This window comes from Chelonus insularis, unplaced genomic scaffold (genome assembly GCF_013357705.1).
Source record: "Chelonus insularis isolate UGA/USDA-ARS -01 unplaced genomic scaffold, ASM1335770v1 contig_56_pilon, whole genome shotgun sequence".
NCBI classification, from domain to species: Eukaryota; Metazoa; Arthropoda; class Insecta; order Hymenoptera; family Braconidae; genus Chelonus; species Chelonus insularis.
This window is the reverse complement of record NW_023276648.1, coordinates 498,969-511,213: the sequence shown is the minus strand read 5'-3', so window position 1 is coordinate 511,213 and position 12,245 is coordinate 498,969. Positions and strand designations below refer to the sequence as shown.

At 31.8% G+C, this 12,245-nt stretch overlaps 1 protein-coding gene across 2 annotated transcripts in view; it reads left to right on the top strand.

The window, feature by feature from the left end:
- The window catches only part of Nrx-1 (Neurexin 1), a 763,150-nt gene that overhangs the window by 380,814 nt on the left and 370,091 nt on the right, over positions 1-12,245 (top strand). For both annotated transcript variants that reach the window (XM_035088915.1, XM_035088914.1), the window contains one exon: positions 1,657-1,849. In XM_035088915.1, the coding sequence (XP_034944806.1) occupies positions 1,657-1,849 (193 nt within the window). The remainder of the gene's footprint in view (positions 1-1,656; positions 1,850-12,245) is intronic.

Here is a 12,245-nt window from a genome sequence, read left to right as displayed (position 1 = left end):
TTTATGGTATAAAAAAAAAATTAGAACTTACAGTGTATTCATTATTTATAATTCAGACCAAAGCAGATTTCAACTAGAAATGCATTCAGGAAAAACTTTGGCAGTGGAAGGTGAAGAAAAAGTTGAATGCATGGTACAATCAATTTCCTTGACTACTCACAGTCATACTTTGCAACCAACACTACCACTGTTTTCATGTTAAAAACAGACAAATGGAAAATTTGGTCCTGCAGTAAAAAAAAAACTTTTAGGCCGGATAACGTATACATAGACTCATCAATATCGGAAAAATTTACTTCCAGTAAATAGAGTGTAACAATAATTTATGAGTATGAATTTTTTTTTTTCGTAATTTATAATAATAAATTTTCTCAAAATTGATCATGTTTAGACCACTTTAAGATTTAGCTGAAACATGTATTTCTCAAAACATTGCTTCTAAAAGTTTATTATTGATTGATTTATAAACTAGACATTATCCTGAAGCTTTAGATGCTGCCCAAACTTCTAACGAGGATATCGAAGTAATGATTACAATTAAAGGAAAAACTGAAAATATTCAATCTTTTAATGTCACTTACGGTTAAAAAATAATATTATCAAGTTACAATCACTTACTCACAATGAATCTTTCTCCTCTCGATACCTTGATCTTTTCAAATATTTTTAGTTTAAAAGGGTTTACAGAAACATACTACCCGATGAATTCAAATAACCCGAAAATTTTGCATTTAGAGATCGCTGTAATATACACTATGATATTCCAAAATGCAAAACTATCGCGATTATCCTTTGTTCCTAGTGTAAAAAATCGTTACGTTTAGAACATGTTTTTAACCAATATTATAAATATGAATTATACAATACAAAGATTGATCAATGCGCTCGTCAATATATTAAAGATACGGAAAAAAATGTTATTCATTTAATGGTTACAGAAAAAATTCAGGTGATATTTTTGTTATTAATTGTCTCAGCATGTGTTATTCTCTAACAATGCCATATTCGATATAAAAAAGGTTCTCTTTTATTTGTGGATAATGCAAATTGACTATATCTGTATTTTTTCTAGAAAACAAAAAAAAGTATTTACTACTTTTTTTATTTTTTTAATTGCAGTGCGTATTGTTTATAAATAAGCGATAGATTTTTATGAATTAAGTTTTGATTACTTTGAGGTATTGTGAATATTTATTATTGACAACTGTGGAACGTGTGCTACTCGATATTTGTCATCATTTTTCATGTAGATTAATATCCATTCGGTCTTTTGAAAAAATATTGCCTATAAGTACGTAAAACCCTAACACTTTCTCGAGAAGTCATGTTCAGGGAGCTTTTTTTCCCTCAAAAAGGCGTGTTAGCAAAAAGACTTGTATCTTAAAATTTGATATAGAACAATATAAGTAACAGTCGACGATGTTAGATGCTACATGGAAATTTGAAACATATTCCATTTTTTGTTGAATGTGGTGAATACGCAAGAAATCGAGTAGCAGTCAAGATGTATTTGAACACTTATAATTATTAAAGTTTCACGAATTACATTCATAAAAAAGGATTTTAATAATACACATTTTTAGATTGTTCTTAGATAATCACTAACTTTTATTCATAATACAAGGAAGTCACTTATTCTTTTTTGATTCTTTTCAGCCAGATCTACTCAGTTTTGAACTGTTAAGTGGATATTTATGCCTACATATCAACTTAGGTAGTGGACATTCAAAAATTTGTTCATCGAATGAACGACTCGATAATGGGACATGGCATGACGTGTCACTGAGACGCGTCAACCAAAATGGAAGAATGACTGTTGATAAAGAAGTCATTGACTTTTATACAAAAGGTATGAAAATTTAATTTACGTTTATTAACTTGATATTTCCTGTTACAGTACCGAAAAATTGCACCGGACACGTCTGATTTTATGTAATCGTTCACTCGATAAAAATTAGACGTCACAATTCTTTCATTTAAATTTAGTGTCAAGAATTTGTAATTAGAAAAAATAAAATAGTACACTATAAAGCAAATTTGACATGTTGATCAAGTAATAATGAACGAATCTACAGTGTCAAACAAGCTAGTTTTTAGTATAAAATACTTGATGGGCATGGATGTATGAGTGTATAAAAGGAATGAATTGTTAATCGTACTGAGTAATTAACACTATCATTCACCATAATGTTATTAATTTCAAGATTTTAGGAATATTATCTACATATCTCTAAGAACAATGAGTTATTTACCTCTTGTTTGGCAATTATTGAAATCGTTCGATTGTGCTACTTCAGAATTTTATGAGATCATGACATAATCTATTTCACGATGAGAGTCTAAGGAACTTTTCTGTTCAACTGATGATCCGCAACATCTACTTCTTTACAATCTAAAAAATCAATCGTTCTTGATATTTATAGAAAATCGTTTCAAAAACGGTTGCTAATGTTCAGAAGAGGACAAGTCATACAACTTAACGTGTAAGTGATTTTTTCTAGCAAATTTTGATCTTCTTTTATTACTGCAATCGTTTGATTTCGCACGTTTAAAATTTTAAACAGATTCTGACGTTTTAAATTGATAAAATTTTTTTTGAGATTTAGAGAAAAGTCAGAGCAACTTAAATCTGTATTACAAACTACCAAAAGCAGATCTATGAATATTAAGATTTAAAGGGTTTGCGTACCATGTCTTTGTTTGCACGAAAAAGAATTTTTTCGAAAAATTTTCATGTTTTCTGATAATCCGCAGGCAATTCATTGGCCAAGTAAAAAATATCAAATACAGTAAAAAAATTCCCGCGCCTGTGAAGTAAAATTCGGTTTAAAGACTCGGTGGTGCTGTTTCGACAGGTTTTGGCATGAACTTATACAGTGTCTGTCCAATTCTATAGAATTGTAATAGTAGCCAATTACAAGGAATTTATGCTGCATGATTTGTGATTATATGAGTTTTTGGTGATAAGAAAAAACTTTGTTTCTGAATATTGGTATTCTGTTATAACAAGTTTCTGTATGCTGAATCATCACTTTAACGAGAACACATTGTTCAATATGAATAACTTCTCCAGCCAAACTTGCCATAAATTAAGGTACTTTCATGAATCTATAGGCGAATTCATCAGGCTGGGTTGATGCAATAGCCAGGCTGTTCTGTACAATCTCCTTCTCCCGCTTACACCTGTGCATCACCCATTACATCATGATATAATGTTTGGAGCTGAAGTCTAATGTGTCTTTCAACATAAATGAATCTAGTATTAATATGAAGAAACATGTCTATGTTATAGGTTGTCGTATTGACTGCTTTAGTTGCTTCCACTTGACCGAGTGAGGTTCCAGTAACTATGAACAGTTTTGGATGCTCAGTCTTTAGTAATTTGAGACCACATGAGTCTTCAGTTCCAATTAGAGATTATGAAAATGTAGTTTCATATGACTGAACTGTGTAAATCGTTTCCTTTTTAGTTTTTAATTTTTGAGCTCATCCTCCATATAATGTTGAATATGTAGTCATAGAAAAATATCAGAAGGTATGTCCTACACATGTTTCCGAATTAAAATTACATTTAGATCCGGACGGGAAATAAATTTAATTAGAATTCGTCTTTACTCAGGCTATTGCTGATCATAAACTGATACGAACAGTGCCCATCACTACTACAGGATTTCATATACTGTATGGATCTGAGTACTGTGCACCTGAACAAACTTCATTCTGAGTTGATGAGCCTGCTAAGGTGATGCTTTTAATTGTAGTTGTATTTAATAGTAAACCATCTATTACTGCATTAGCGATTCAAAGCGTGCCATGATCGTGCGTTATATGGCATGCTTCCCTTGGCATAGAATGGATATAATCCATGTACGCGTTATCAACAACCGAAACATGTGAATGCATTCCACAATAATGCACAGTTCTACTTATTCTAACTTTACATTGTTTTCTTCAAATGGTCCATCATAATGATCACTTAATTCATTTGGCTTTGGACTTTTTTCTATGAATACATTATTTCCTATATGTCACTCGATAGGTTTCATCTTTCTGTCATATTATTTCTTTGACGTTTCTTTCGAATCTACTATATTTTCATATGCTAATTTACGTATGTTCGTTAATCTTTTCACTAAATCTGTCATATAATTTTCATACGTTGGCAGACGATCTAAGTTATGCAACGGTTCATTTGTCGAACGCGCGCTACTTTTCCAAAAACAAGTTCATAAGGTGTAAATTTTGTACCTTCATCAATACTCGTATTACATAAGAACATAGCTAATTCTAACCACTCGTCCCATTCGTCATCCTTACGTGCGAATTGTTTTAAATATTTTCCGAACACATGGTAGGATCTCTTTAAAGAACCATTTAATTGTGGTCTAAACGCGGTTGTCTGCAACTCTTTTATTTTAAAACTTCTCATTGTTCTTTGCATAAAAGCGCTAATAAAATTACGACCTTGATCAGTCAATAAAACCTTTGGTGGTCCAAACACACAAACCATCTTTTAATAAACGCATCCGCAACCGAAATCGCGGTCATATTTTCAAGTGGAATCGCGACACTACACTTCGATAACTGATCCTGAATTGTTAAGATATATTCTTTTCCTCGTGATGTAACTGGTGAAGGACTTGCAATGTCCATTGCAATTTTCTCAAACACTGTACCTGGAGTATTCGTTATAATCATCGGTTGTCTATTTTTAACATGAGTTAAATTTTTTAATTGACAATCTAAACATTGTTGTATTCGAGATTGCACGTCGCTTATGATTTTTACATGATTTTTTTCGGGGACACTCTGATTAGATTTATGTTCATAAATGTAAGGCCTAAAATTTTCATCAGCTTGGACAATAGCCAAAGCTTACTTTTCATATTGTAAAATAAGACCGAGCAACAACTTTAGGAAATAAATTGTCAACTATCGTTGTTAACTAACAAACTGTCTTTAGTCTAATAGTCATTAGATGGCGGCATTCAAATATTTTACAATATGTATCATATTCAAACTCAGCGCCTCTTAACGCTCTCGAATGATAAGCAATAGGTTTGTCTTTACCTATTTTCCCTTAAGATAAAACTGCATCAACAGCACTGCCTAAAGCATCTGTTGTAATTATAAATGGTTTCGAAAAATCTGGCTATTGTAATACTGGAGCTATACATAAAGCTTCCTTTAATACGTAAAAAGCACTCTATGCTTCTTAAGACCATTTATAATCTCTATTTTTTTCTCATAACCGCGTTAATGATTTTGCAGTTTTCGAAAAATTCTTAATAAATTGTCTATAATATCCAGCAAAACCAAGAAAAACTTTAATATTTTTTTGCGTTTTCGGTACAGAAAAATTTTTCACCGCATCTAATTTCGATAGATCAGGTTTCAACCTTTTATTATATCTATAAATAATCGTAGACTAGGACCTGGTTAACGATTTGCTTAAAGTACGTTACACTATTCCAAATTTTTTTTTTAATAAAATTTATATTAGTTCAAACTATTCGTCAAAATCTGGCAGTGTAAATCGGGTTCTAAAAGTTTTTTTTTTATTACAAAAAAAAAGCGAAGAAAAAGTAATTTATATTACTCTAAACTTTTATACACTGTTTTAAATATTTATCTGAATGTAAAAGAAATGCCAGATGCTTCAGGTATTTTAAACCGTTGGCAGGTAAGTTTAAAGTTTAAAAGCGTGAGAGAGAGCGTGTATCGTCCGTGTAGTAGGCAATCTTATTTTCCTGCCTTGGAAATCTTTTCTATTGGATGACGCTGCTGTTTTTGGAGGTAAAAAATTGATTTTTTAAAAATTTTGTCACTAAGTGTTACCAGGTGGCGGCGTGTAATAACGCGCGAAATGTGAATTTCCAAAATTTCATGATGCTGATATTCAATTCAAGTATTATAGAAATGTATTTTTCTTAACTCATATACTATTCTATTATTGAATTATTCTTGATACTTAGTTGCACAAGTAAATTAATCCATAAATCTTACTATAAGGAGAAGGTAGAGTTGCAAAAAAAAAGATTATTAATTGCAATTAAACAAATTTTATTTCATAATTGACATAAACATATAATTCAATGAATTGTTTTTACATCATTCTCTAAAAATATCCACTTCCTGCCTATTTAATGTCGTGTGTCATGAAATCCTGAGAGGTGTTATTTTCATTTGTTTTAATAAATTTGAAATTATTTCAATTTCCACCAATGTATTGAAGTGATAACTTATTATTTTTATGAAGTCGATCGAGGTGTTATATTCAGTGTCGTCTTTTCATGCTCCAGTTAATCTTTTTGGCAAAAAAGCAATCAATTCGTCATCTAATGTTGCAATGACTGCGTCACCATGTATTGATTTCACTTTTTTCAATCCTGTCACTCGTTATTTTCGTGTAGTATCTAATTCTGACATTTTTCCGGTTTTTAAGTATTATTCGCAATACTGTTGATGTAATCTATTTTTTTTTGTATTTTATTTCACTCAACAATGTATTAAACTTGACAACGTAATTATTACATTATTTTCTCTTAATAGTGCACAACTGAGTGTAAATTTGATGATTTCTGTAGCAGAACTGATTTCAAAATGTCTCGTCTGTTTTATATAATCAACGCTCTATCGGTAAGTTCCCGAAACACATTTTTTTGTCGACGCAGTTTCCTTTGTTAACTGATGTTTTTTTCTAGAAAATACGTCACACTCCGGTTCTTAGAAAATTTAACCGTTATATTTATATCTTAGAATTTTCTTTGTCCGTTTTATTAGAATGGCGTCTATGTGACATCATATCTTTTTTTGTATGACGTACACTTCCATGTAAGTGACGTCATAAAAAACTCTTTTACGCCATATATTACGTTTTATTTTCAATATTATAAACGAAGTATTCGAATTGGTTTTAACATTGTGCAGTGAAAAAAGAAACAAAAATCGATTACATTGATTTCATTGCAAATTAAACTAAAAAACCTGTAAAAAAAATGGCTGATGTAGAGGTAGAGCATAGATACTGAGTGACTGGGCTGAAAAGAGGTAATACAAAACATCGTAATACGCTAACTGCAACAATCAACGACAAGTTCTTCGTTTATTTACCATCAAGATTGTTAAATGCTTTGAGGGAGGATAATATTAGTTTTAACAAATTACTTGATTATGTCAAAGAAGATCATTTGGAACTCATATTCTTCGGTGGCGAATGGAATAGCTGCAATTTTAAACCTCGAAGGAAAAAAGTTGATCGGGAGAAATGAGAAAAAGAAGGTCATTCATCAATTAATTAATAATCAAGTAAAAACAAAAGATAGAAAAATCTATTGAATTGTCGAGACAATTATTTTCATGGAAATGACGTCATCCAATTTTTTTCCAATGTTTCTAGTAAAAGGGGTAAAAAACAGAAGTGGGGAGCTCAAAAGCATCAAAGAAACTGAGGGAGTCTTTTCTCAGTTAACAATTAGTCTTGCAGAGAGAACGAGTGATCACAATGGATCTCGTTATTGATATAAGAAGCTATCGTTTTTCTAACGGTAAAGTGATTGTAAAAAAGTTGGCTTAATGTAAGTGGTAAGAATACGAAAAAATTTGTGAATATCATTTTTTATTTCAACCGACATGTGATTACGGTCAATTATCTATTGATGAAGTCTGGGACGTTGATGTTGGTAAAAGGTATTATTATGGACTTTCATGGGAAATTGGTGATACACCATATGAAACATTGGAGAAGTACTTCAAAGAGAATCTGAACAACGTACGCTATATTTTTGTACGAAATTATGAAGTGCAATATTTCCTAGAATAAATCATTGATAAACTTAGATATTCCAATTATTAACTTGGAAAGAGAAGATTTTAAAATTTATGATGATTTCAACAAAATGAAATGTCCACATCACTACCAACACTACGGAGGAATTATAAAGAAAGGAATAAATATAGGACTTCCATATCTATACCACCCTCGATTTGAATGTGCACTTATTAATGTAAAAAAACTAAACCAATGGGTTCTTGAGAATATTTCGATTCTTGATGATGATATGAGACCAACGAAAATTCACCTAGTAACCAAGAATTTACTAAAGCTGAATCCAACAGATTTAAAACTTTTATCAAAAGAATTCGTCATTGAAGAGGCTGCAAATAATATCGATACTGCATGGGATAAACTGCCTAATGAATAGGAATCAGATGAAGATTTTAAAATGTATCGATGATGTAACAAGCAACATCCATCAAAAGACGACCAAAATGATGGCCCTGTTCCATTTGTTGAGGATTACAAAATGTGTAATAAAGAATGAAATGTTTTCGTAGAATGTGTTATGACGAAAATAAAAACAATTTTTCTTACATAGTTTATTTTATTTCATTCATACAATCAATTTTTCTTCATAATACAGGATTAATGATAACATTATATTTTTCTATTCGTAATTTGAATCTTTCTCTATCTCGAGCGGCTTCTTCCCAACATCCTTGTCTGGCTGTTCTGTAAGCATAAGTTCATGCATGTCATTAGGTTTGATGAATTTTCCAGTAATATGAAAAAAACTCTTGCAAGGTAATAAGCACAAATCTTGATGTTGAACAGCAATCCGGATTTCATCGTTGTTGTTGAGTGAGGGTGATACATAAGGTTGATGAGCATGTAATTCACAATGTGACATAGACTTATCAAAAATAACTCCTCTGTTGATAGCTAATGTCTCCTCTCCCGCAGCCATGGCAATAAACATGCAAAACAGCACACTTTTACTTCGACTTTTTTTGTATGCGTGTTATAAACAATACCCATTATTTCACAGATTTCACATGAAAACGAATTGTTATTATTTCTCTACGAAAATTAACCAATTCTCCGTCTTGATTGACAATTTTCAATTGCATATGATGTATTGCTTGCACGGCGATTGGCAGATAAATGACGTTAGATGGCACTTCGATAATTTAATATCCCCGTGAAACTGATGAGAAGAATTTATGGATTGTATGCACAAATTTATCATTTATATATGCTCCTATTAAAATATTGCACTCGATTCTCAATGCATTTATTTTCAAGATGGAAACGGGTGAGTCCGACGTCTGTGTTAAGTTTAGCGAGATAAGTTTTGGGCCGAAACCCAACAGACGAAAAATAGAATCATCTGGCTTGAAATTTATTGTAGCGTTATCACTGTAAATCTCACTGTGCAATTCATTGTTGTTAGGTTTAATGGAAATTGACAATTTACGATCAGCTTTCTTCAAATAATTTTCAATATCTTGAACTTCATAGCTTTCTGTTGGTATTTCAATAATTTTATCTCGTCTATTTACATTATAATAAAATTTATTATTTTTATCATCAATATTTGGGATAGAGTTGAATGTTGATAATTCAACAAGAGCCAGTACATAATTTTTCGTCCTTGTTAATTCGACAGGTGGAAAATAATATGCCTCTAATATAGAGGTCTGCCCAGACAGCGTTATTGTGAACGAATCATCCATGACTGAAGTACTTTTACTTATCTTTACTTCTTAAATAGCTATTGAGATTTAATTCCATACCAAGTCCCCAGATGTCTTCAACTTTTTCTCTGCGGAACTTTAAACATAAATGTCCACAATTTGTTGTTGAATAATCTTGTCGCTATGTTTGATTATATAGCATGCTACCAACATCGAGATATTTTAGAAGTTCAGGTGAAGGTTTTAAATTACCGAAACTATCGAAGTATATTGCTTTATTGCCTCGTTTTTTATATGCCACCCAGTGAGTTCCAGGTCCATTTTTATCATCGAGGTTAATAATAGCTGACTTATTTTTCCATGGTTTAGATTTCGGTAAATCATTTCTCATAAAAACTTCACGAAAATATAAAATTTTCATAATTTTTGCATACCCCAAAATATCGATGTTAGTTAATGCTCGATGTGGTAGCTCTATACGTTTTTTTCGCCGGTTTTAAATATAAACCGTATCTTCGTTTTCGACGTTTGAAGCGTAGACCTCTACCCAAGGCTATGGCTTCCATTTTTTGATTGTGACGTTTTGCTTTATCTAATTGACGATGAACAGCTTTAGTATCATTGACTACCTTTGCAATACCTGAAGCTCCACCCGCTAAAGCACCAATTGCACTTAGACTAGCAAATATCGGTATAAGTGGTAAGACACTTCCAACTTTAGTTGGTACAGGTAATACACGAAAAACTCGAACATTCTTTTTTCCACCAATCGTTTTTACTACTTTTCGTGTAGCTATTAATGCAGATTTTATTGGATCTCTACCGGAATTCATCATCAATTTTGCAGAATTAAAGATTTTCCTCAGAGGTTCCTTTAAACCCATTTCAAGTTTTGATTTAACTGTCATGATATCAGTAATCCTAATGCAGCAGCTCTTTCACTTAAATTCGCGTCTTTAGCAAAAACTCTTTGCCAAGCATTGTAAGCAAGAACTCTATTAGCCACGTTTCTTGCCTCTACGTTTTCTCGATCTTTTAAATACGCAATATCGTGCTTTTTACACGCTGCGTCCAATGGATTTACACCAGGATCAGCACGGTCTAATCGTTTTTGTAATTTTATTCCGGGTCCACAATACTGATATCCAGGAATGTGTAACTCCAATGGCAAATTTATTTATGATTGTATTAACTTAGCCGGTACCATGTCTGTACTGTGTCATAACCCGAGCCGTACTGAAATTATTTATATAAAAGACAAGTATTTATACTCTAGCTTTTCAGTTGACTTCAAGATGAAGTTCGAGTGACAAAGAACTCAATTACCGGTGTCGAATTTCGACAACGTTTAGCCAAAAACTGTAAAAATTCAACGTCATGGTAATTTATTATCGAGTAGCGTTCGCGGCGTGGTATGTGGCCCCTCAAATTGCGGTAAAACAAATGCTTTTTTAGCTCTAATTGTACATCCGAATGGATTACGATTTTAAAATATATAGTTATATTCGAAATCCATACATCAGCAAAAACATAAATTTTTAGAATAATTACTTGAGCCAGTAGAAGGTATGGGTTATTTTCCTTTTAATGGACATGAAGAAGTTGTGAAACCAGAGCAAGCAAAACCTAATTCAATAATGATATTTGATGACGTAGCTTGTGAGAAACAAGATAATATGCGTGCTTACTTTTGTATGGGACGATACAGAGATGTTGATAGCTGTTATCTCTGTCAAACTTATGCACGCATTCCCAAACATTTGGTGCGAGTTAATACAAATTTTCTCATGCTTTTCCGACAAGACGATATAAATTTAAAGCATATTTATGACGATCGTGTAAACACTGATATGTCATTTTCTGATGTTCGAGAACTTTGTTCTAAATTTTGGGATGATGAGTATGGATTCGTTGTTATCGACAAAGATAGGAAAATCGATTGTGGACGTTATAGAAAAGGATTTGATAGCTTTATTAATACATAAATTAAACAACAATAAGAGAAAGAGAACATTTGTGACACAATCATCAAAGTGTTAGTATGAAGATAAGAAAAATGCAGAAACGAGCTGATGTTCTGCATCAAATTGTAAAAGCAAGTGATGCGATACGACGTAAACATGAAATAATTAAACATGAACGTGAAACAACTTAACGAGCTATGAAATGTTTAAACCAGTAGTAGCTCCTTTACAACAATTAGTAGGTAAGACACTAATCAAGCCAGAAACATTTGATGGAAAAAAGAAGAGCTAATTAAAAAAAAATCCTATAGAAGGTGCTACAAGTTTTTAAACAACATATGACGATAATAATATTGTTGATTATGGTGTGGATGATGATGCAATAACTGATGATGAATCTTTTACAACTGCTTCTCATCAAAGTACACCGATAAAACTGCAGTTACCTGCAGTATTATATTTAAAAAAATTCGATTCAAAACTTCAAGTGAAGGAATTGGATACGAAGTTAGGTGTAAGAAAATTAAAAAATAAACTTATGATTGGTAACTCTGAAGCAAGAATTGATGATAGATTTGTTATTAAAGGTAACAAAAAATATGAAAGTACTCCTCGTCTCTTAGAATTGCTTATTATAGAATCACCTGATCAAAATATAACAACAGAAAGTGACGAGAAAACTTATGGACAAATTTTGAAGAGCACTTACGCCTATCATAAAAATTATCACCCTGATAGAAGTCGCAGAGAGAACAAATATTCAAAAAAGTATCCCTTGAAGAGAGAGGATGAGTGTAGACATTT